This window comes from Astatotilapia calliptera, chromosome 3 (assembly GCF_964374335.1).
Source record: "Astatotilapia calliptera chromosome 3, fAstCal68.1, whole genome shotgun sequence".
NCBI lineage: Eukaryota > Metazoa > Chordata > Actinopteri > Cichliformes > Cichlidae > Astatotilapia > Astatotilapia calliptera.
The window spans coordinates 11,220,389-11,244,333 of NC_137424.1; the positions used below are offsets into that span (position 1 = coordinate 11,220,389).

Below are 23,945 nucleotides of genomic sequence, written 5' to 3' on the forward strand. Positions count from 1 at the left end.
ATGAACATGCGAGAAAAAAGTATATTCCTTATTGTTGGGGTGAAGGGAGCGCCATGCATCGCGAAGGCCAAAGTCGCTCATATACTGTTTGATTATATTTGTGGATTGCCAATTGCGCTGAGTTCCTGTTGTGTTGAGCCTATCCATTTCTTCATTTAGTCCAAGGTTGAGGTCACCGCCAAGAATGAGTGCGCAATCGAGGTGTTCAGAGAGTGCACTAAAAAATCCGTGGAAGAATGAAGGTTCATCAACATTTGGACCATATATACTTACAATACATAGTTTTTTGTTCAATATTGATAGTTTAATAATTAGAAATCTACCCTCTGGATCTATAACTGTATTGAGTACTGTAAAATTAACATTTTTATGTATTAAAATTGCTACTCCCCGTTGTCTAGAATTATAACAGGCTGCAAACACGTTAGGAAACTCAGGTGTTTTAAGTTCGTTTAAACCTGTGACAGGTCTGTGAGTTTCTTGTAATAAAACAACATCTGCCTGTAGTTTTTTAAGCTGGTTAAATATCTTTAACCTCTTTCCTCTGGTGCCAGCTCCATTTACATTCCATGTGACAAGCCTCAGAATGCCCATAATTGTGTGTGTATGTCTAATGATGTACGCTGGGTGTTTTGTTTAGACAGGTGGAGAGAGTGTGGAAACATCCCTTGTTTGTAAATAGAAAGAGAGAGAGAGAGAGAAAAAAAGTGTGGTGAGAGGCTCCGTAAGTCTGACTATTTGTGAATATTCACTAATATGAACAAGCGTGGCTTGCTTATGTGTCCTGCAAGTCTGTGCGTGCTGTGAGGCTGTTGTGAATGTGCTGCCGTTGAGCGGATGTGTTTGCGTGATCGTGGTGTGAAAATATGGAGAAATAGAGGGTGTTTGTTTGTAGGTGAGTGGGGAAGTAGGTGATCACTGCAGTGAAAGACAAGAAAAAGAAAGAAACCACATGAACTGTGAGCAACAACAAAAAAAAAGAAACGAAACGGAAACATTCCAATTAAAGTATTGACGGAGGGTGACGGTGTTATATCTGCTATGATATCATATTGATATTACTAGGTTAAACAAATGTTAAAGGAAAAAGTGTGAGTGAATAAGAAAAGAGTGTAGCGGTTTCTTATCTGGAGTGCAGTCAGTATAACCACGGTGTGGTGCCGGGGTCGCGGTACAGCTGTCCGTCCACGTAGAGCCGGTCCACAGCGATGACAGCACGGGAGCCTTTCTGGATAAAGCTACGTCGAACTGGGAACAGGACCTTGCGTCGTTCCAGGATCTCTTTGGGGAACTGGTCGTCCACGCTGAAGTCCGTTCCTTTCAGCTCTCTGCCGCGACTCTTCACCTGTTCCTTTTGCTTGAATTGCCCGAATTTGGCCACGATAGGCCGTGGTCTCCCAGTCCGCGACCGAACGCCCCCCCAAGCGATGTACTCTATCAAAGTCGATGTTCTTTACGGTGTCCTCTGGCAGCTTCAGGTGGATTTTGATGAAGCTTTTCACCGTTGCCTCCGCGTCCTCTCCGGTAGATTCTGGAATACCAGAAAACACAAGATTATCTCTCATGCTACGGGCTTGTAGATCGATAACGGACTCTTTTATTTTTTTATTTTCAATGTTTAGCTGGGTCACGTTATCGGTGAGAGATTTGACCGACTCCCGTAGCGTGGCATTTTCAGCGGCAAGCGTTTCCACCTGCTGCTGGCTGAATTCCAGGGATTCTCTCAGAGATTTAAATTCCCAGTGTAAAATCTCCACCAGGGCCAGCCTCGCATCGAAACTGGACAATCGCTTGTCAATTGACTCCAGGTTGTCTGCGATGTCTTTGCCGGCAGGCGATGTTGTACCGGGGGATTCTGCCGGGCGACATCTCTTCGATGACGGCGTCTCAATTTTGGTCGGGGAGGATGTACTCTGGGCCTTCCTCATTACTAAATCTTGAAAACAGCGGTCGATGTAATCTTGGAGAGCGTCTAAACTCTCCCCGTTGTCCTCCAGGGTGTTAGAGATGATAAAACAGATGTTGTTAGTTATATGACAATCGATTAGTATATTTGGTAATATTGAAGCTTGAAAAACCTTTGTTAAAGTCTAAGCTACCATTTGCTTTTGCTTTTGCTTTTTTTAAATTCCGCCAGCTCTCCGGCGTCTGACGTCACCTACAACATGGGTCGCTTACCTTACTCGTCACTTCCGTCACTTACCTCCTCCCCCGTCTTCCTCTTTCATTTGTAAAGCCACTTCTGCTGCTTTCATTCATTTGGAAGTCCTGTAGCTGAGTTTGGGAGAGACTAACAGCCTCGGCAGCAGAGGGGAGAAAGGCTGTAACACCACCACTTTACTCTGTTCTACCTGTCACATCATTTTATCAGGAAACAAATATGCTCATGTTTTTACTATGTTTGTCTTGAAGATGTAAGAAGATGACATGGTGCTTTTTATTATTGTGTTGGTTTGTTTCCTGTCTCTTGGATGGAGCCCAGCTGTGCGTGGCCCCTGGGCCTGTGGTCAGAGTGTGTGCTGGATAATCCGGCCCAGGATGAGGCCAAACTGACATGGGATGAAATGTCTGTCACATAATTGAGCTTAGTGTAGTTTCATTTCTGCACAATTTAAAAACAACCAAAACTTTGTTCTGTCTTTTCTATGTTATACTGTAGACTTTCTTTGATACTGTGTCCAAAAGGAGCAGCTTTTACTTTGAAGGGGAGTCGTCTCTGTTTCCTCTTCAGGTTGAATGATGGAAGCAAATGAGTGTGTGATGTTCTTTCAGTGTTGTAGACGCTCCCTGAGCACTGGTCTCACAGCCGGTGAATGGCACATAGAGACCAGTGTTGTTAGTCCAGGTCAGAAGATGACTTGTTGGAATGAAAATGAGCTTGTAGTTTGTCTGCTTTAATAATGTGACTGGAAAAAGGTGTTGGACTTCAAATATGTCCATTTCTTTCACACTTCACCTTTAAAAGTGAAGCCTTGTGGTTCCTGGAAGGAAAAACACGACTTTTTCAAGTCTTTGTCCTGTTTTTATGATAAATGTACGACTTTAATGTGAAACATTCAGAGTTTTTTCTCTTGTTGTGTTTGTTTGAAGCTGCTTCCTGTTGGCTTCAGCTGTTTGGAGTTTCCACTTTCTAAACTTCTACATTCTGAACCTTCTTCAGCTCTGAACAGATGATGAAACACTGAATGATTTCAAGCTCACACTTTGTCTAATAAACTTACATCTTTCATTCTTTATACAGATTGTGGGACTGTGGTTTGTCAAAGATCAGCTGTGATTATCTGGCAGCAGCACTGAAGTCCAACCCCTCCCATCTGAAAGAGCTGGACCTGAGCTCCAACAACAAGCTGCAGGATTCAGGAGTGAAGCATCTGTGTGGTTTCCTGGAGAGTCCAGGATGTGGACTTGAAACTCTGAGGTCAGTCAGCATGTTTTAGTTGTGCTGAGATGAATATGATGTGAAAGTTGACACTAAACTGCAGACATCAGGCTGATATTATACTAATCCACACTGAGGATCTTCATGGTAAAGTCTGTTTTCTTCTTCTCTGGTTTAATCCATTGACTGCAGCAGAACAATGTTCACATTTCAAACCTTCAAAGAAGAAGAAAAATCCTCCACTGGATAATTCACTGTGAAACTCTCCAACTCTTCATTCCACCTTAAAGTCTGTCTGACACTGAAATCCAAAGCAAAATGTGCGTTTGCTTTACAGACAGCAGTCCAACACAAACATACACACATCATCCAAAACACAGTCCAACATCCAAATCTCCTCCACTGCCAGCATGAATGGTGGGAAAGAGAAGGAGGAACACTCTGACATTCAGGGTTAGAATGAGTTTCATGAAGCAGACTGTGAAGATCAAAGCTGCATTAGAAAGCTTACATGAATGAATGAGTGGACAGAAGTGGACAGAGATCATCTGAAGCACTTCAAAGGCTTTAAATCAGCACATTTCTCTTTATTCTTTATCAACTCTGTTAGTTTCTCTCAGTTTTCTGAGGAATGACGCTAACAGCAGGCTAATAAGATGTTGACCAATAGGTTTCTATTAAAGGTTGTAATTTGTATATGAAAAAGTGCTTTGGCTCAGCAGGGATCAGCTTACAGGTAGACTACAGCTGCTGGATGGGATTAGCATGTCATAGCTATCTACCAAACTGCTAACTGGGGAATTTCAGGCCATCTATGGATCATTTTTGCTAACTGTTTATTCAGCTTAGGCTCACAGGGCTGCAGCCTGTGCCCTAGCTGTCATAGGGAAGAGGCGTGGTCCACCTGCACAGGTGAGCAGTCCATCACAGGGCCAACAGAGAGACACAGAGAAGCACTCTCTCACATCCACACCTACAGCCAATTTAGAAGCACCAATGAACCTAAGCAGCATTTCATTGGACTGTGGGAGAACATCCAACCTCCACAGAAAGGCCAACAAGCTTCAACCTACAACCTTCTTGCTTTAAGGCACTAGTGCGAACCACTTTTCCCCATTTCAGCCCAAATCCTGCATCTTCCTGTTTCTGACTCCAGGCCAGCTCCACTAACACTTTCTCATCAGACACTGCCACCTAGTGGAGGAAGTCTTAGTCCCATTTGAAGCTTCAGATTACAGTTAGTTCCTTTACAAAGAGGTGGAGGTGGTGGGGCCACAGCACCATCATCACTGAGTGCCATAGGACACTTAACCTTTGTTTCCATATGCTGGGAACTTCCTGTTGTTCCAAGGAGGACTGGAAAATGTGTGAAAATCTCCCAGTCAGTTCCTCACAGCACACTTCAATCATTTCCCTCCCACAGCATCAGGACCAGGGCTTTTTCTCTCTTTGGTCCCACTAAGAGATTTCCACACAAACACCTCATCAGTGGGACTCTCAGAGCTACCAGCCCTTTGCTACAATCACAAAGCTCTTCATTGAAATCAATGATATCAAAGCTGGAATCAAATGAGTCCAAGTCTTCTGCTGATTCAGCATCACATTCATCTTTGCTCCTTGTTCTGCATCCCCACCATGGACTTCATTCCTTTCCAAGCCAGCCTTGAGTGTCCTTTATTCAGCTCATCCTCTGCTTTACTTTTACACCTGATTTTAGCTGCTTTATCTCTCTTTCAACAAGTTTCTGTGCCTCAATCTTTTTCGTCTCTCCCTCATAACAAGACAGCTTCTTCTGCCTGAGAACATGTTGGAGTGATTTACTCATCCAGGGCTGCTTATTGGGGAAAATACTTCCTGTTTCCAAAGGAATCCCCATTTTTCCCAGAAAGAAATGTAAGTAGAAATTGATGATCTAAGTGAGAACATGAGCCTTTAAAAAGTCCCAGTGGGTGCAGTCAAAGCAGTCCCTCAGTCCCAGTATAGAGTCTTTGGTCCAGACTGGAACAACTGTGTGCCCAGTTTGAGCTCTCTTCAGTCCTGTGACCTGACAGACCCAGAGGGGCCATCACATCACATTTAGAAGCTCCCCTAATGGAGCCACAACACATGTCCAATACTTAGTCTGTCTTGTTGGACCAACTGGAAGAAATGATTCAAGGACTTAGTCACAGAACAGAGATTCAAATCTCCAAAATCGGACTGGCTGCATCAGGACATATAGTCTGAAACTCTGCACAGTTTCCTGTTTGAAGCTGCTTCCTGTTGGCTTCAGCTGTTTGGAGTTTCCATTTTCTAAACTTCTACATTCTGAACCTTCTTCAGCTCTGAACAGATGATGAAACACTGAATGATTTCAAGCTCACACTTTGTCTAATAAACTTACATCTTTCATTCTTTATACAGATTGAGGCTCTGTGGTTTGTCAGAGATCAGCTGTGATTATCTGGCAGCAGCGCTGAAGTCCAACCCCTCCCATCTGAGAGAGCTGGAGCTGTCGGGAAACTACCTGAAGTATCCAGATGTGAAGCAGCTGTCTGATCTTCAGCAGAGTCCAGACTACAGACTGGAGACTCTGGAGTAAGTAGAGTGATGGAGTGAGTGGGTGGTGCTGTCAGCAGTATTGTACTAAACACAGTCAGTATGAAACAAAGATCCAGTGTTTCCTGTAAAGCTGCAGCTTCTCAGTGAAGCTGTGAGAGGAGAATGGTGACAGGCTTCAGGATTGGACACAACCACTTCCTGTTTCTGACCTTTATGGTCACCATAGTAACGGCTGACATGCTCTGATCAAACACTGTTGTTAGATATTTTAGTATTATGGGAGCATGTACTGGGTACTTTTTTTGATGATATTAGACAGAAGATTCTGTGACTCAACAAGGCTCTTTATGTTAACCTCATTTTCTCTTGCTTTGTCAACTCAAGATTTTATGGTGTGAAAGTAGATACTAAGGTTGAAGGGAAAACACCAACAAATCACTCTTTTACTTATCACTCCCTTGCAGAAGATGTTTATGTGAAGACCATCTGGGTTGTGTCAGAACTCACGGATGTAGGAGACCTCTGTATAAGATTTATAGGCCTTGAGAGTGCATCTTACTGCAATTGTAGAACAAAGGATTCCAACTGTCTAGTGTTTAACGGACCTGTCAAAGGTATGTTGAGATACGATTGTAGAAGGCCTCTTTCAGAGCTGGGGGACCTTCCTTATATTTTTTTAACTTGAAACTTTTTGACACACGAACTTTCTGCCTATAAATACCGCTGCACAAAGGAATAAAACTTTTAGTTGATTTTGGGAAAGCAACCTTAACAGTCTCTGTATCATTTTGTTCTCCTAACTGCTCCCGACGTCGTAACTAACCCGCTGACGGCATATCTGTGTGCTACTTGAGAATATATTGCTGAGTGTTACTTAAGAATAATTTTGAATTTTATAGGGTAAAGACAAAACTTTGCTTATAGACGCCCATGCCTCAGGGAAACCCGATTCACGGACCAGATCCGGGACGGAGTTTCTTTCAACTGTCAACAGCCAATCAGCTCTCTGAACAAAGCAGCACGCAGACCAATGAATGCATTCATTTCCAAGTTTAAAGCAGTGAAGAACACAGTCTGTAGGTGAGGAAGAATTTAGTGAGAGCAGATGTTTAGATGGAATTCCTCCAGTTAACAGCTGGAACCGTCCATCTGGATTGTTGGGCTTGTTGTTGGGGTTCCTACAGAGCTCAGAGTGGACACACCAAGGTTCTTCTAATGAATGAAAGTCCAAACTCAAACTAGGAGGGAAAAACATTTTCAGCAACTTCAATAAAAATCCAAAGATTAGAAAAAGTGAAGCAACAATGAGTCCTAGTACAGTCCCAGCACTGAAGTCCCTGCTGCTCTTTATACTGGATGTGCTGCATCACTGACTGACAGCTGATGAAGAGTCTCTGGAAACACTCGTTTATCTCCTCTGCTCTTCCTTCTTCTCTCTGCAGGTGGAGCTGGTGATGGTAAACAGGACGGTGTGTGCGCTGAGAGAGGAGGAGCTGTGTCCTGATGATCCAGAGAGGTTGAAGCAGCAGCAGCTTGTGTGTAGAGACGCTCTGACTGGGCCATGTTACTGGGAGGTGGAGAGGAGAGCTTCATCCAGCAGTGACTGACAGAGGAATGAGAAGAAGTGCAGATGACTGTCAGTGCTGCAGAGTGAACTGCTCTGAGAACAGCTCCACTGTCAGACACAATGTAGAGTCCAGCATCATCCCTGTGTGTCCCTCTGGATCTGACAGAGGATCATCAGTGTATCTGGACTGCTCTGCTGCTGCTCTGTCCTTCTACAGTCTCTGCACAGTCTCTGTCTGACTCTGGCTTCAGACCCTCCTGGATCAAACTCACCTGGAAAGACTTTCAAACATCACTCAATAGATTTGAATACAGAATATATTTGATATATACTGTAGATGTACTGTAGAGTTGCAGTTTGTCACTTGTAAATACAGTCTGTGAGCAGCTGTGAGCTGAAAGATCTTTCTAGAAACACGAAATGTTTTCACTCTTCTCTTACTTTTTCATATATTTCCACAACATTAATATTGACCCCACCTGTCTCACCTGTTTCATGCTTTTATACATAATAACAGGACACGTGTGATCTGAGCGCTGCTGTGGTTGCTGTGCTGCACGTCTTCATTTAGATAACAGAGACATCTAGTGGTTCAGAGGGAGAACTGCAGGAGGTGGAGCTGTGTTTTAGCATGGAAAACTTTTTATCTTTTAGGCGCAGATACAAATATGACAAGTATCAGTGTGAGATACAAAAGGTCACATCAGTCAGCAGAGGGAACAGTGATCACACAGCAATGTAAGAATAGAAACATAACAGTGAATCTGGACATGTATACAGATGGAAGCAAACAAACAGGATGTAACACTACATTAAAGCCACAAATGGGAAGAAAACAAAGCCAAAGGAAAATATATTTGATCTCAGGAATCCAAATCAGATGCTTTAGAGCAGGGGTCGGCAACCCTGGGCACGCGTCACAGCTGGCAAGCGAAGGGTTGACTGATGGCACGACCATAGCTGGACTGGCCATCGGGCATACTGATGGTGATTTTTCGTTTTTATGGGCCGATGACGTTTTTTTACTTTTTTTGTAACGGTATAAACAATGAAAGGTGGCCGATTGGTCAATGTGTAGAAATAAGTCAGTTGTTTGGTGGTGGCTATGGCGGAGCTTCCACAGAGGCAGCAGATGGATGAGGGAAAGGGGAGGCAGGAGGAGCAGAGACCCGAGGCGGCCGCCGGTCCGAGTGTCAGGTGAACTGAACTTCAGGTAAGAAGTTATGACCTGCAGTCTGTCTGGGTCAGATATAAACCAAGTTTAGGTGGAGTTTATTTTCCTTGTGCTGACTTTTTACAGTCAGTTACAATAACTCGTACTGCTACTAGCTAGCATGACGGAGTTTCTATACAGCTGGGTGGTGCTATGATGTTACTGATAGTGAACTTTACAGTGGCTTACAAAAGTATTCGGCCCCCTTGAACTTTCCCACATTTTGTCACATTTCAGCCACAAACATGAATCAATGTTATTGGAATTCCACGTGAAAGACCAACACAAAGTGGTGAACACGTGAGAAGTGGAACGAAAATCATACATGATTCCAAACATTTTTTACAAATAAATAACTGCAAAGTGGGGTGTGCATAATTATTCTGTCATGGAAAAACACACTGCCATCAATTTCTGTTTTGTTTTGTCAAAATCACTGTAATATAATCACTGTACCTTTATATACATGTGACTTGTATTAATGCTGCTGCCCTCTTGTGGCTAAAGTGTAATTATGTTCTTGTTATTAGGGAAAACATTTGAGAGTAACATGAAAAATGAGTCAGCACTTTGGCTTTAGCTTAAGAAATCCTCATTTTTATGTCATCAGTTATAGTTGCATGTATTCATTATCATAATATAACCTTTAATATTGATGTCTTAAATTGATTTTACTTAAACTAGCAATAATTTTATGGTTGCATTAAATAAAGACATCACTAATGAATTAATTATTTCAGTAATTAATTAAAAAATGTACATAATCATTTAAAGAAATATTTTAATAATGAATTATCCATTAATTTCATTTAAAATGTTTCATTATTTGTTTATATACAATTCTAATTAGTTAATTACATATTTAATCAATTATTGGTTTGTTTTCTATTTTAATTATTTTACTGACACATTTAATTATTTAATGATGTATTTATTTAATTCACGTTGCTACTCCTGGCCCTGCATCGCTGTTCATAAATACATTTTATTTGTCAGCTTCACCCATCAAAGTCAGGGGGCGGGGTTAATGCTGATCAAGTCAAAACCATTGCTTTGGTCTGGTGGGCGTTCTTTTAGTGGGCTTTTCTCAAAACTAAGTAGGCCTACACACCAGGGTTTGGACATGTGTGGACCCAAACTATACTTACACTTTACCCTTTTTTGTGTGTCACCAAATACACTTTAATATCTTCTAGACAAGAATGTAGTGGCACAATCTTTAACCTCCTAAGACCCAAACTCCTCCGTGGCATTCATTTTTAGTTTCTCTTTGATATTTGGGCTGATTGGGACCTGATGAATGTAAAAACAAAGAATTACCAGGTTTTTGTTTTTTTTACCAAATTTTTGTTTCTGAGAGAAATGAGAGCCACATATGAGGATATTTGTCTAAAATTTTGATAGCACAGTGGCAGTATAACATCCTCGTGAGTGGATATCAGGCCCTTTTAGAGCAAAATGTAGTATTTTGGTCTAAACAACCCAAAATGTTATGTCCACATATGTGGACGCCAGGTCCTAGGAGGTTAAATATCTGCTCACTTTGTCAAAATGAACCTAATCATCTCTGATGAGTTCAGTGATGTCTGCCAGCTCACCTTGCAAGTGGTCGAGCTTATACCGCCGACAACGCGGCACACAACTTGTAAACCCCCTGCTGACTATCACCTCTGGAGTTATTTATTTATGTTAGTTTCAACTGTTCCTGCAGAAAGTAAGCACGTGTTACTGATAAAAAGTCCAATAGAAGCAAAGTCTAAACTTTGAAAACAAAAAACAAAAACCTGTCTGATTAAGATCTGATGTTTGGGGGGTTTCAATAAGCAGTGTGACCCGTGTATATGCATCAGGGGTGGGTTTTGATTATCGATTTATCGATTAAAATCGATTCTGGCTTGGATAACGTGATATCGATTCATTAAAATCCTGAATCGATTTTTAATATAAATTTATTTTGGCCAAAACGCCAGAATCTCAGGTTAAACCTCCAAAAATTTCAACAACCACCAAACAGCTAAAACAGTAAATGAGAGCAGGAACACGGATTCTGCACAAAGACGTAAACACAAAGCGCGGAGCCGCCGACGCATCAGAATCAGTGAGATGAGACTTTCTCACCTGACTGCACGGACACGAGCTGAAAGCCGACAGCTCGCTGATTCTGATGTTTCGGCGGCTCCGCGCTTTGTGTTTACGCCCTTTTTGCGCTGATTCTGAAGCTGCAGGTTTGATGTCTCTCCAAACAATATTGAGTAAACCAGCAGCAAAAGAAGCTCCAAACTACGCTTCACATAAACATCGTCATGAATTCCCTCTGATTGTTTTGCTGCCACCAGGATAAAATCACACTTCATGCACAGCTCTCTCTCTCTCTCTCTCTCTCTCTCTCTCTCTCTCTGTGTACTTCAAGAACAGTTTCCTGTTTTCTGCATTATTCGCTTGCTTCTTACGCACAAGTCTAGCGTTCTTACAGCCTGTCGGCCGCTGTTTTTTTTTTTCTTTTACTTACTTCCGAAAACAAAGCCTCATTTCTGCCGTTCAATACTGAACAAATTTAAACTTTTTAAAATGATGCAAAATTGCAAAACTCTCAGCTGTGTCTGTAATCAAACCTCTGTAACTTTGCTCTGCTTCACATCAGCAGCATCAGGTAATGTTCATATGTTCATTAATGGTTTTCTTTTGTTTTTGATGTACTGCAGAATATTTGTATAAAATCCCAGGCCAGGAAAACCTTCATGTTTTTCTGTTTGATCCTCAGCTACTTTGACACAAAGGCATCTGCTGTGACGCTCACACCTTTGATAAAGTCTCTCAAGTGTCAGATTTCTTTTTATAGATATAAAAATATAGAAATGTACTGATGCATGACCTGAATTATAATATTTCTGACTGTCTGAGGCAAAATTTCCCCGAATCAAATTGAATCAAATTGAATCAAATTGAATGGAATCGATTCTAGACATGAGTGACGATGCCAGCCCTAATATGCATGTTTTAATAAAAGAGATAATGTTGGTGTTTCAGTCATGTAGTAACTGTTAGCTTTAACTGTACAAGGCTTGTTAGACATAATGAAACACATCGTGCAGATTTCTGGATGTTAGACTATAATTTTTATTATGATTATTAATCTTGAGTCTAAAAAGTCAGTCGAGTATATCCAGGATATCTTTCTGTTAACTGGATTCACTGACCCTAACACTGGGACCAGGATAAGCGGTCGCATGAAGCTGGTTACCAGCTGACAATCTTATGATTTAATTAATTTAATTAAGTTATTTAATTTTTCTAATTTTTCCTCTACATTTCTCCTGAAATGAAGGGATTGTGTTGAACATGCTTTAGTTCCTCACATTTTTCTGCATCTCTTTGTTCAACCCCCTGAATTAAAGCTGAAAGTCTGCACTTCAAACACATCTGAGTTGTTTCATTTAAAATAGATTTTAGTGTATGTACAGAACCAAAATCAGAAATTAAGTTCTCTCTGTCCAGATATTTATGGACCTAACTGTATAATCTATACAGCACGTAAAAAATGCTGTAAATAAAGAAGTCTGTGAAAATGTGGCGCTTCCAGGTCAATTTAAACTGAAGTGATATAATCTTCTCCCCACAGTTTGAGTTTGTATTGTCTCAGCTGCAGACAGACTATGATATTAATATTATTAGTTATTAATATTATTAGTTATAAAGGACACCTTCCTGCCTTTAGTCTTATTCATGATGATTATTAGTCGTCTTCTAATGTCCACAAGTCTGTATGATGTGTTTCATAGTTGCTAACAAGCCTTTTAAACTTAAGTTACTGCATTGCTGAAACACCAACATCTGCTTATTGAACAAAACAAAAACAACCAAAAGACCACACATCTGATTTCATTTTTATTTTAATAGACTTCCAAAGATTATACCAGATAACTGGCCTCAGAATATAATTGAATAAACATGTTTAAAAACGATAACCTAATCCTGTCTTGACAGGCTGAGCTCTTCAGTATCCACCAACAGCATCGTCATGCTGAGTCAGACGTTTCTGCTCCTGGTGGAAATACTCTTCCTCTTTCCACATTGTACCAAATGTTTTTAAATGTTAGTTTCAATTTAAAATTAAAGATTAAAAAAGTGTAACACATGATGCAAATGTAAACAAAAGCCCCTCTGCAGTATCAAGTCTGCATGGCACAGTGACACACTTTAGGTGATCTCCATCCTTGGGAAAAGTGCTGTCAGCTATTTCCCAGTCCCCTGGCATCTGTGCTGTTCACAGAATCACAATTCCATTGCTGAACTTCCTCTCTGCACCGTCGATTAGAGCTTGGCACGCTCCCTTCATCCTTCTGCTTCTGTTCCAACGCCGCTGAAGAATTAGGGCAGAGCACATCGTACACCCTAGTTGTCTTCCTCAACGTCAACGTTGAATCTCTTTCACTCCTTCTGGTTCTTTGCTGTTCAAAGGCTCCTCTCGACGATCTTCTGGAAGCTCAGTAGCACAGCTCACTGTGGGATGTCTGCTGTGCTGAAGCTGATCTCTGCTCCTCTATGATCCTTCTGAAGCCTCTCTCCAGGCCTCAGCTTCCATCTTGTGGATGATCTCCTTCAGTCACTCCTTCTCAGGGCACGTCACAACATCTGCAAGTTAAAATATTGACACTCCTCTTTTGCCACACGGCTCTCGCCATGTGTCAACTCCACACAATGAGACATGCACAAGAATGTTGCACATTCTCTCTGAAAAATTCTCCAGGGTTTCTCTTGGAGCAGCTCCACTCCAAACCTGTAACCCTGTGTCAAAGAAACATTAGTCAGTGGTTAAATGTTAAGATTGTTCAACTCCCAGCTCCACCCGGAGCCTGTATCCTTGCCTGTAGACAAAACCCCGTAAGTTAAAACAAACTTCACATTTGCAAACAACTGTAGCTCATAAGAGTAATAAAGTATTCAGCATCACAGAGACAAGTATCATTGCAGGTTTATTCTAAATCATTAAACTCCTGCTTTTGTGCCATAATTTGCTCCAAATCATCGATCATCTCAAATTCATCCCACATTGTAATCAGTGACTTTCCTTAAGTTCGTCGCTCACTTGTTTCATCACTATGAGCTCAATAGTGGTCAGATAATGAGCCCATTTGAACTATTCTATAACCCTGCACATCTGCTCAGTTGTCACTTGTCTGTCTGTGCTGAATCCTTTACAAGCACATTAGAGAAACATTAGCAGTAGCATCCTAGGTCAGGCCTGGGTCACCAGACTCCAGAGATGCTGTAAAAGGTCATAAAGTTAACACTCTGCTGTAAAAGAAGTAACACTGGCTTCAACACAGGATGTCTCTCACACTGTATTCACATCTCCACTGTAATATTCACATTCCTCAACAACACAGTGTAATTTCATCACCAACATACAGCCTGTCAACACAGTTTCCTTCACACAAAAACTCAGTAATCCTGTGGTAGAAAAACATTATTAAGTTGTGTCCTGCTGTAAATCACGTGATCAAATCACATGATTAACCCTCTGCTGTAGAAAAGTAATGTAAATGTTAGCGCTGCGCAGGTGAATACACACTTTCTCACAGTGACGTCTGCATTGTGAGTAACAGGATCATGAATAACACACTGCTGGTAAATTCACAGACACACAGAAAAATTACAGCTAAAAGCTTAAATTTGCAGAGTTCACACAGTCATGTGACCCAAAGTTTCCTCCTCTGGTCTCCTCCTGCTCCTGCAACAAAAGACACACACAGAGATACATCCACCCCTTTGTTACATCTGGGTGGGGGTTAACCTTTGCATAGTGGTGTTAAGTCAGTCAACTCTTGTCAGCTTTCAGCAGTCCAGTCAGTTCCCCATTTTTACTCATTTTTTATTCATTTATTCATTCAGTGCTGATAGTGGAATCTATCGTCGCATTTCGTTTCCACCCTCAGCAATATGACGCCATTTCAAAAAAAGAAAAAGAATTTCGACTGGATCACCGCTGAATCCTTTCAGACAGGGACTCGCTTCCTAATTGTCCCAATAAGTGGCTTTCTCCTGAACCCATTTTAATTTTGGAGAAACTCACTTTGCAACCGTTCCCAACAACATGTTGTGTAGTTCTTCCTGTTCAAATGTTCAGATGTGCTTTAAATGACAAAGATTTAGCAACAAACTTTCAGTGCACTGTGAAAGTAACACAATAAAAAGGAAAAAAGAAAGAAAGGCCTTGTTAAGTCATGACACGTGTTCTTCATCCCAGGAGGGGAAACCTAACTGGCAGGTTCAACTTTGCAACAAAAGACAAATCATCAGCCAGATTAATCTCAAACATTCATCCACTCAGCCACACACCTCACACCACACAACATAACCCTGTTGTCTCATCACATAACAACTTTCTTCTCATGTAACCAAATGTGTGCCATGTTAAAACTTCTTCACACATCAGAAACTCAACAATCAGCTCACTCATTCAAGACCCCTCATCAGCGTCCTGTTTTCTCCTGTATGATGCAACCATCTGTCCTCCAAAATAATATTCGTCCACTAGTCTATGTATCACTTTCATCTTACTAGTGACTTGGACAAGATGACAAACAGAATCTCATGCTTCATGAGTCAAATTGTTGTCGTGTTGAACAGATTCATGTACTGATCGTCTCCAGAATGTTAGAAGAGCTTCAATGAATCATTAGAAACAACTTACAGCTGCACAGCTGTGTCAAACACATCTGTGTGTCATTGTGGGATTGTTGTGTTTCTACATGTGACACACGTCTAAAACATGCACACAATTTGAACACAAAACAGGGACATTTGTTACCACAGCCAGATGCTGAGAGCCATTTACTTGTAGTCCTGTGTCTATATATATGTACCATTAGATGTTATTGGAATGAAATGATTGTCAGCTTTGATAGTTTCATGTATGTATGACGGTGAAAAAGCCGTCGGCCTCTGGAAGGAAACAGAAGACATTTCAGAGGCTGCAGCAGATTTCTTTGATTTGGGGCCTTTTTCAGCTTTATTGGACAGAGCAGTGAAGATAAGTGACAGCAAAGCAGAGAGAAAGGGGGCGTGGCCCGGGTCAGAATCAAACCAGGCCAGCTGCTCTCCACCTCGTGGCACATGGTCACCTGCTCATCCTAGTGAGCTCCACCAGCAGCCCTTTCACACACTTTACACTGTCAAACACTGTGTGAGGACCTCAGCTAAAAACAGGCTACATTTAAGTCTGGACTACATGCTTTTATATTGAGGAGATTTTTCACTGTTTTTATTCCATCAGCAGCTCAACATCATGAGCAGCTTTGACATAAAGACATCAAACTCAAGCTGACTTTAAACTACTTTTAATACAGGGGCTCAAAAACAACAACATCTTTATTATATATCAGGACAGAAAGTCATTTCATCTCAAATGGAAAACAGCTTTATTATGAATAATCAGCACTATCAACTGGTTTGGGATCTCCACCAGTTTCATGTCTTTACAGCTTCTCCAACAAAGTTCCTGTAAAATCACCATGTTTGTCTTTATGGGTTTGATAGTGATTGATTATTCAGTCCCAATCTGCTGTCATCTAAAGAACAAAATGATGTTTCTATGAGTCAAAAAGCTCCAGATGTTGTCGGCTTCACAAAGAAAACAAAGAACTTAAACACAAAGTGTTTGGAGCCAAAATGTTCCCAAGCTGCTCTTTTTGAAATGGCAGAGGTACAGTGGTGTCTAACAGCACACTGTGGAAGGCAAACATGTTATTGTTGGATGAAACTTCATGAATCCTTTGTAGATTTGAGCTGTTGGAGCCTTTCTTTTCTCTTCATGTGTACAGATGCTGAGGAGGCAGGTGAAGCAGGTGGAGCTGTTGTGATGCTGGCAGAGGGTGTGTTTTAGTAACTCTGTGAGGCAGAACTGGATCCAACATTGTGGATGTGTTGATGTTGGAGCCATTAAGAGTCTCTGGCCACACTGTAGGATTTCCCTTTGATCCACTGTGGGGGCATTTTGGAGTCTGTCAGTGAAACTCTTCATGTTTGTGTTTGACTCCAGTTTATAGAAACAGAGAAATGTGTCATGCTTTTGTTCGGCCTCCACAAATACACACATTTGTTCATTGGTTGGACTTTTTGGAAGGAGACACATTGAAAACCATGTTAATAATATCTTGTTGTTTCCTGTGGATCCAACACAGAGAGTGGACTTCAGACAGAAAGCGTGGAAGAGATTTTAGAGGCCGTGTGTGGCAACAGGAAGTTGTCCCGAGTTCTCTCTGACTGTCTCCTTGGTGCATTTAAACCCCTGTTCCTCCCTGTCCTCATCGTCTGTTGTCTTCGTCTCCGTTATCAGTCATCATAATTTTACCATCTCTGTACAAGTCTGCAAATTTCTTTATTAAATCATAAGATTCTTAAATTCATCAAGTCTCTCTGTGCCTGGGTCCTCGTCACAAAACATGACATCACTGTTTTGTACATTTTAACACAATTTAATCCCAACATTTGTGAAAGAAAAGCAAAACACTATTTTTGAAAAGTCTGTAACAAAACCATCAAATCTGATAAAGGTTATTTAAATGCTGCAAAAGAAGAATGGATTAGAATAAAAGAAATACATATCCTAACCTTAATTACTGGGGGAGAATAAGGAATGATGCTCACAGTGAGTAAAAAGTAAACTGAGTGCATTTTTTGGACAGAGCAACTGTCACGGTCTGCCAGCCAGACCGTGACAGTTGTGCCTGTCACTGCTCCCTGTCTGTTTGCTTACCTGCTTCTTCCTAACCTTGTGCTTCTCCTCACGTTCCTCTCTTTCCTCTCTCCCTCTTTGGACTGACAATCATACACAAATAGATTGTATTCAATTAGATGAAAAATTACATTAATATGAAAAAAATACTATAGGGCTTTGGAGCGTGATGTCACAGGGGTGGGCGTGGAAAGGATTTTGGCCCGATCTGCCATTTTGGGGGTCTAGCGCAAGTGAAAAGGGAGTGAAGGCACACACAACAGCCATGGTTCGTATTTGCTGTGTGGTCAGCTGCAATGTTCGATCACACGACCGGCAAGAGAATAAGCTTGAAAAGGGTTTATCTTTTCATTCTTTCCCAACCTGGAAGCAACATGTATCGATGTTACCAAACGAAGGCGTCCAGCCTGGATAGCAGCTGTGAGACGAGCTGACGTGCAGTTCTCTTCCATCTCCAAATATCTGTTGGTGCTCCAGACATTTTCATTCCGGTAAGTTCTAAATATGTTCATATCACTCTTTATAGCCTATTAGTTTTATTTTCTATGCGCTCTGAGGTCATAGCAAATTAGAACAAACATCCTACTGAGTGATTTTGCAGAACTACCTTCTATTTATAGAGTTGCTAATTATTTGGCATTATTGCAGCAAACCAGCCTATGAAATGGATGAAACACATCATGACTGAGTTCCAGCGCTACACAAGGGACCTGCTTCAAACATACCACCATGCCAATCAGATTACTTCTTCCATGTGAGGGTGAAGAGGTGACCCTCCTGGATAAGATGGTGAAGGTTTGCTGCGTTTTGGTGAACAGTGTGGTAGTAAAACCAGGGAAGAATGAAACCTGCTCCTGTTAAATGTTCTTAAGTCTTGTGCTGTTAAAATTGCTGTATTTTTTCAAAAGATACAGTAAATAAAGTAATGTTAGTAGTGGGTGATATCATGTAAACACTCATGATTTTGTGTAAACATTTTGTCATTTGTAAACTATAAATGACATGGATTCTACATTGGAACTGATGTGATGTTCTATAAGGTGGTTTTAATTTAAAAAAAGAGGCAAAAATTAGTTTGTTTCTTTATTCAACTTTTGAACAGTGGGACTCAGTCAGTAGATATTCAGTAAATGCAAATTATTTACACGGCAGTGCACTACAGGTGTCAGGGTTCCTGGGTCGGTGACCCAGTGTTTTCAGTTTTGTTCATGTTCAGTTTATTTTGCCACTTCCATGTTCTCACTTCCTGCTTTTCCTGTGTCAGCTCGTCTCGTGTCATTAGCCAGATTATGTTCAGCTGTGTACTCACCGGTCTCTCATTATCATCCTCATCAGCCTGTGTATTTAAGCCCTCTGTTTTCACTCATTCACTGTCGTGTCATTGATGTTGATGTCGTCCCTCCGTCTGTATGTTCAGTTAGTCAGTCAGCCTTTCAGCCAGCCAGCCACTCCATCGTTCCTGCTTTGTTAATTCACCCTCCAATAAATCCACTTCATTTCTGCACCGTGAGTCCAGCGTTTGGGTCATCTCTTCCACGCCTCCACACACAACCGCTGACAGAATGACACGACCCGTGCCAAGAAGACACGCTTTTGGCCCAGCGGACTCGGACCTCTACGAGCGGCAGGAGGTAGTGCTCTCCTTGTGGCAGGAAAAGCTCAAGGAGAGCGAGAGCACGTCTTCGAGGGCACTCGCTTGGCTCTGGGCGGGCCTCGGAGACGCCGCGTTCCCCCACCTGCTGCCTCACCTGCACCGGAGCATTTGCCGCGGAGAGTGGACGTTTCACGCCGCGTTTCGGCCGCTCCCTCTCTCGCCACTCCGCTCCTCGCTCACACACCTGCCGCCTCATTCGCTGGACCTCCACCTTCGCCACGGCACAGCGGCTACGCCTCCCACTTCGGCTCAACGCAGGCTACCGCGCCAGAGGCTCAGCTGTTTATCCCGGCCGCTTCCTCTTCCCGGAGAAAGCGGCGCATACACCGCCATAAAATGGACTATTTTCAGCAATTCCCGGTGGTGAGTTCCAGCGACTGTTTTCCACCCTCATTTGACTCTCCACTTCAAATCAATAATAAACCCATCTCTGATTCATGGGACGTTTCCCTCCTAGAGGATGAAGTGGACTGGGAAGATTTTTTCTGCTCTGCTCCCCCAAAGACTGTTCAGTCAAAGACTGTAAATAGTGGTGGCAGAAGGACCAGAATAAATCCCGATAAACCTTCCAGTATCACACACCCAGTCACCGTTTCCACACCCATCATTCAGCCTTTTCCTACCAGCGCAGCGGCCCAGATTCGGCCTTCCACTTCAGCCGTTTCACCTCCTCAGAGGACTAGGGCCCAGCCTACACCCACACCAGTGCCAGCTCCCAGGAGGAGGGCAGCTGCGACCCAGTCTACCTCCACACCCGCTCCTGTTTCACGGGTGGGGGTGACTGGTGTCCAGCCACCTTCCGTGCCTGTCCCAGCGCCCAGGCTGAGGGCAACCAGAACCCAACTGGACCTCCCTGGGGGCTTGGAAGAGCTAACCGGTCCACCTGCTACTTCACCTCTTCATCCACCTCCTGATCCAGCTTTTCACGCCCTCGCACTATCCCTGGTTAGGCTAGCTGAGGTGTCCCCTGCTCAGGCACCAGCCTTACTAGCCCAAGCCATAATTTTATCTCCGTCACTAGTTCAATCTGTTGCTCAGCCAGTAGCCTCGCCTACCTCTGTTCTTCCTTTAGCATCTCCACTCCAGCCAGTTCCCTCACCTGCTGTTCAGCTTTCCCTCCAGTCAGTTCCCTCACCTGGTGTTCAGCTTTCCCTCCAGTCAGTTCCCTCACCTGCTGTTCAGCTTCCAGTCCCCTCAGTCCAGTCAGCTCAGTCTGCTCCTGTCCCCTCAGTCCAGTCAGCTCAGTAAATGGTAAATGGCCTGCATTTGTATAGCGCTTTTCTAGTCCAAAGGACCCCAAAGCGCTTTACACTACATTCAGTCATTCACCCATTCACACACACATTCACACACTGGCGATAGCAAGCTACATTGTAGCCACAGCTGCCCTGGGGCGCACTGACAGAGGCGAGGCTGCTCCTGTCCCCTCAGTCCAGTCAGCTCGGTCTGCTCCTGTCCAGTCACCTGTAGCTCAGTCTGCTCCTGTCCAGTCACCTGTAGCTCAGTCTGCTCCTGTCCCCCAGTCGCCCATCCTCTCCTGTCCCCCAGTCGCCCGTCCTCCAGCCTGTTCAGTTCCCGGACCTACAGCCACAGCACCCAGAGCCAGCTGTGAGCTCTCCTGCTTCTCAGCCAGGGGTTGCCACGTCGCCGCCGTTGCCTTCCGCACGGTCGGCCTCCCGAACTGTGTCCACGTCGCCGCCGTTGCCGTCCGCACGGCCGCCCACCGGAACAGTCTGATCTTGACCGCCGCAGCCGCCCACCCGACCGGCTCAGTGGTCGCTGCTGCCTGCCACGTGGCCGCCCACCTGAACTGTCTCTGTGTGGACTCCGTCCCTCCGTCCTTGGCCCCCTCCGCCCGCCCTGTTCTGGTCTTTTTCTCTTTTGGCCGTCAGGTGCCGGCCGTTGGAGGGGGGGGGTACTGTCAGGGTTCCTGGGTCGGTGACCCAGTGTTTTCAGTTTTGTTCATGTTCAGTTTATTTTGCCACTTCCATGTTCTCACTTCCTGCTTTTCCTGTGTCAGCTCGTCTCGTGTCATTAGCCAGATTATGTTCAGCTGTGTACTCACCAGTCTCTCATTATCATCCTCATAAGTCTGTGTATTTAAGCCCTCTGTTTTCACTCATTCACTGTCGTGTCATTGATGTTGATGTTCATGTCGTCCCTCCGTCTGTATGTTCAGTCAGTCAGTCAGTCAGTCAGTCAGTCAGTCAGTCAGCCAGCCAGCCAGCCACTCCATCGTTCCTGCTTTGTTAATTCACCCTCCAAAAAATCCACTTCATTTCTGCACCGTGAGTCCAGCGTTTGGGTCATCTCTTCCACGCCTCCACACACAACCGCTGACAACAGGCATAAATCTAGACCTCTAGATAAAACATTATGGGTCATTCCCACAACCCACAGCTTTACTGTGTTCCAGCAAAGTATCCAATAGCAGTGACAACTCCTCCACAGTAGCAGGTGGGATTTTTCTGTTTTTACCTGTCACTACAGATGGTCTGTTTATGTTTTGATCAAGAGCCTTTTTTTGGGCAGCTGAAGAGGAGAAGTCCATCTTATGGCCAACCTCTGGCTGTATCTTGGTCATATTACCCAGCAAAACCCAGTGTGCAGGTTCATCTGTAACAGTCCTTGTGCCACAGATCAACACTGTTGCTTCTACTTTAAACAGAAGAGCAGCGACATGGCTGCAGGTCTCTGCGACTCCGGCCATACAGGTGCAGTGGGCGGCTTCAACCTTCCCTGTGATGCTCAGTGACCCATGGCTGCAATGCTGGTTCATTCAGTCTTAGAGTGCAGGACCTGAAACACACACAAAGTTCATTTAAAGACAAGAACTACGAGCCAAGGCCGACGTAAATATGTTTTATCTACTTTATCATAAATGTAACAAAGTGTTTAGAAAGTTAGCACATACATGTCATTTTTCATTTCTTTATGTATCCATCTATAGAACGCTGCATGTTATAGTGTAAATCTGCCTGTTCTCTGTCAGAAACCTGCCTGCACAAAATGAACCTAAAGCATGTAATGCAAGGATGTCATCACTTTCAAGATGGAGAAAACATAAAGTGAGTGACAATTATGAATCACTTAATATGATAAGGAGATTCTCCAGGTCATTAATCAACGTATAAAACTAAAATAAAATGTATTTTTAGTGACACAGGATACAAACATGGAAGCAAGATGTATAATTAGAATGATTTATAATAAATGTGAATTAATTAGTGCAATTTCTTTATCCATAAAGAATAACTAAATCCTTCAGGACAATGTCACATCAATGCACTGAACTCACTATGTTATCCCTCTAACAGCCTCCACAAGTTCTCACTGTAATTTCCCCTCATGGATGAATTTATGCTGCACTAATGTGAATGTTTGCAGGGAAATCAAACGCATTTCACACGCAGTACTCGAGCTGACTTACCTTTGTTTGAATGACGACTTGTACGCGCTGACTCCACAGACAAGGTACGAAAATATGTCAGGCTACGTCAGTAGCGCTTGGTCTTCAGGGTTTCTACTCCACGGACGTATTTCATACGGGTCCACATTTCCAATGCACGCTATTTTCTGCAAGTACCGCTGCTTCGCCTCTGGACGCAATCGGTCTCTATACAGTTCATTCTCTTTTGAGAGGCTCTTAAGCATCTTTCTTGTAGTTGGTCCAACACAGTGTGTTTGTTTTGATTCGTAGACCCCGAAAATGGTGCTGCGCTCCCACAATGCATTGCGGCGTGACGTCAACTCCAAAGCCCTATTAAGATCACTAACAAAAAGTCCTCTCTCAGTGTACTTTCAACCAAAAGGCAAATAACCCAACCACATAAAAGATATAAATACTGAAACACTGATCCAACATTATTCTTGATTTACGGATCATTTGATTTTACACTTTTACCTGAATGTGGCTCCTTTTTTTGGAAAAAACTTCCTTATATCCATTATGAACCTGGCTGTCTCTCTCTACACACACACACACACACACACACACACACACACACACACACACACACACACACACACACACACCAGGAGTTATAAGGTTAATGGGCATCCAAATCCAAGATGGCGCCGCGTATGGATGCCCTGGTGCTTCAGTGCGTTACTTCTGTTTTGTTTTTGTGCATAACTTCTGTGTCTGGGCACTCCTCTGGATATTCTTACACCAGAGAAGAGCTTCTTAACTACAGGACTACAACACCTGTGGATTTACTGATAGGTTTGTAGCATAAACCTACTCGCTGGAACGTTAAGGACAATCTGCTACGCAGCAAAAAGCAAGACACAAGGCACCAAAGTTCTCTGGTTTACCCATGCATGAGGGAGACCTGCCTGGAGCCAAGTGTCGTTCCACCACTTGACCACCGTCAGACTCTCAGCCAGGCTCCCCATAGCACTCCTTTTATTGTGGTTACATGAATATGCATAGGGTCATTAACATATGACATCTTACATAGGTATACATGTGAACAAAGAATACTGTGTGTGTGTGTGTGTGTGTGTGTGTGTGTGTGTGTGTGTGTGTGTGTGTGTGTGTGTGTGTGTGTGTGTGTGAGGTCCAGATGTGACCCTGTGAAGATTCCCCAAAGCTGGTGCCAGGAGTCTAGCGGTCCCTCTGAACAAAAGGCTCTTATACTTAAACAGATATACGTGTGTTTGCTATACCATATATCAGCAAGAGAAGATACGGCCTTTCCTAGGAGGTGTGTAATCTATGCCGGAACACTCTGTAGAGGGAGTGAACGCACTCCCCCTTCATGCTACACAGAGCTGTTACAGACCTTCTAGGATGAGACATTCTTTCAACCTACAAATGATTATACACCTCTAAGCATATATGGTTAAATA

At 43.1% G+C, this 23,945-nt stretch overlaps 1 protein-coding gene across 1 annotated transcript in view; it reads left to right on the forward strand.

Moving 5' to 3' along the window:
• Window positions 1-23,945, forward strand: part of LOC113011589 (NACHT, LRR and PYD domains-containing protein 12-like) — a 534,299-nt gene that overhangs the window by 193,173 nt on the left and 317,181 nt on the right. The window contains exon 7 of the mRNA XM_080298057.1: window positions 3,242-3,418. Coding sequence (XP_080154183.1) covers window positions 3,242-3,418 — 177 coding nt within the window. The remainder of the gene's footprint in view (window positions 1-3,241; window positions 3,419-23,945) is intronic.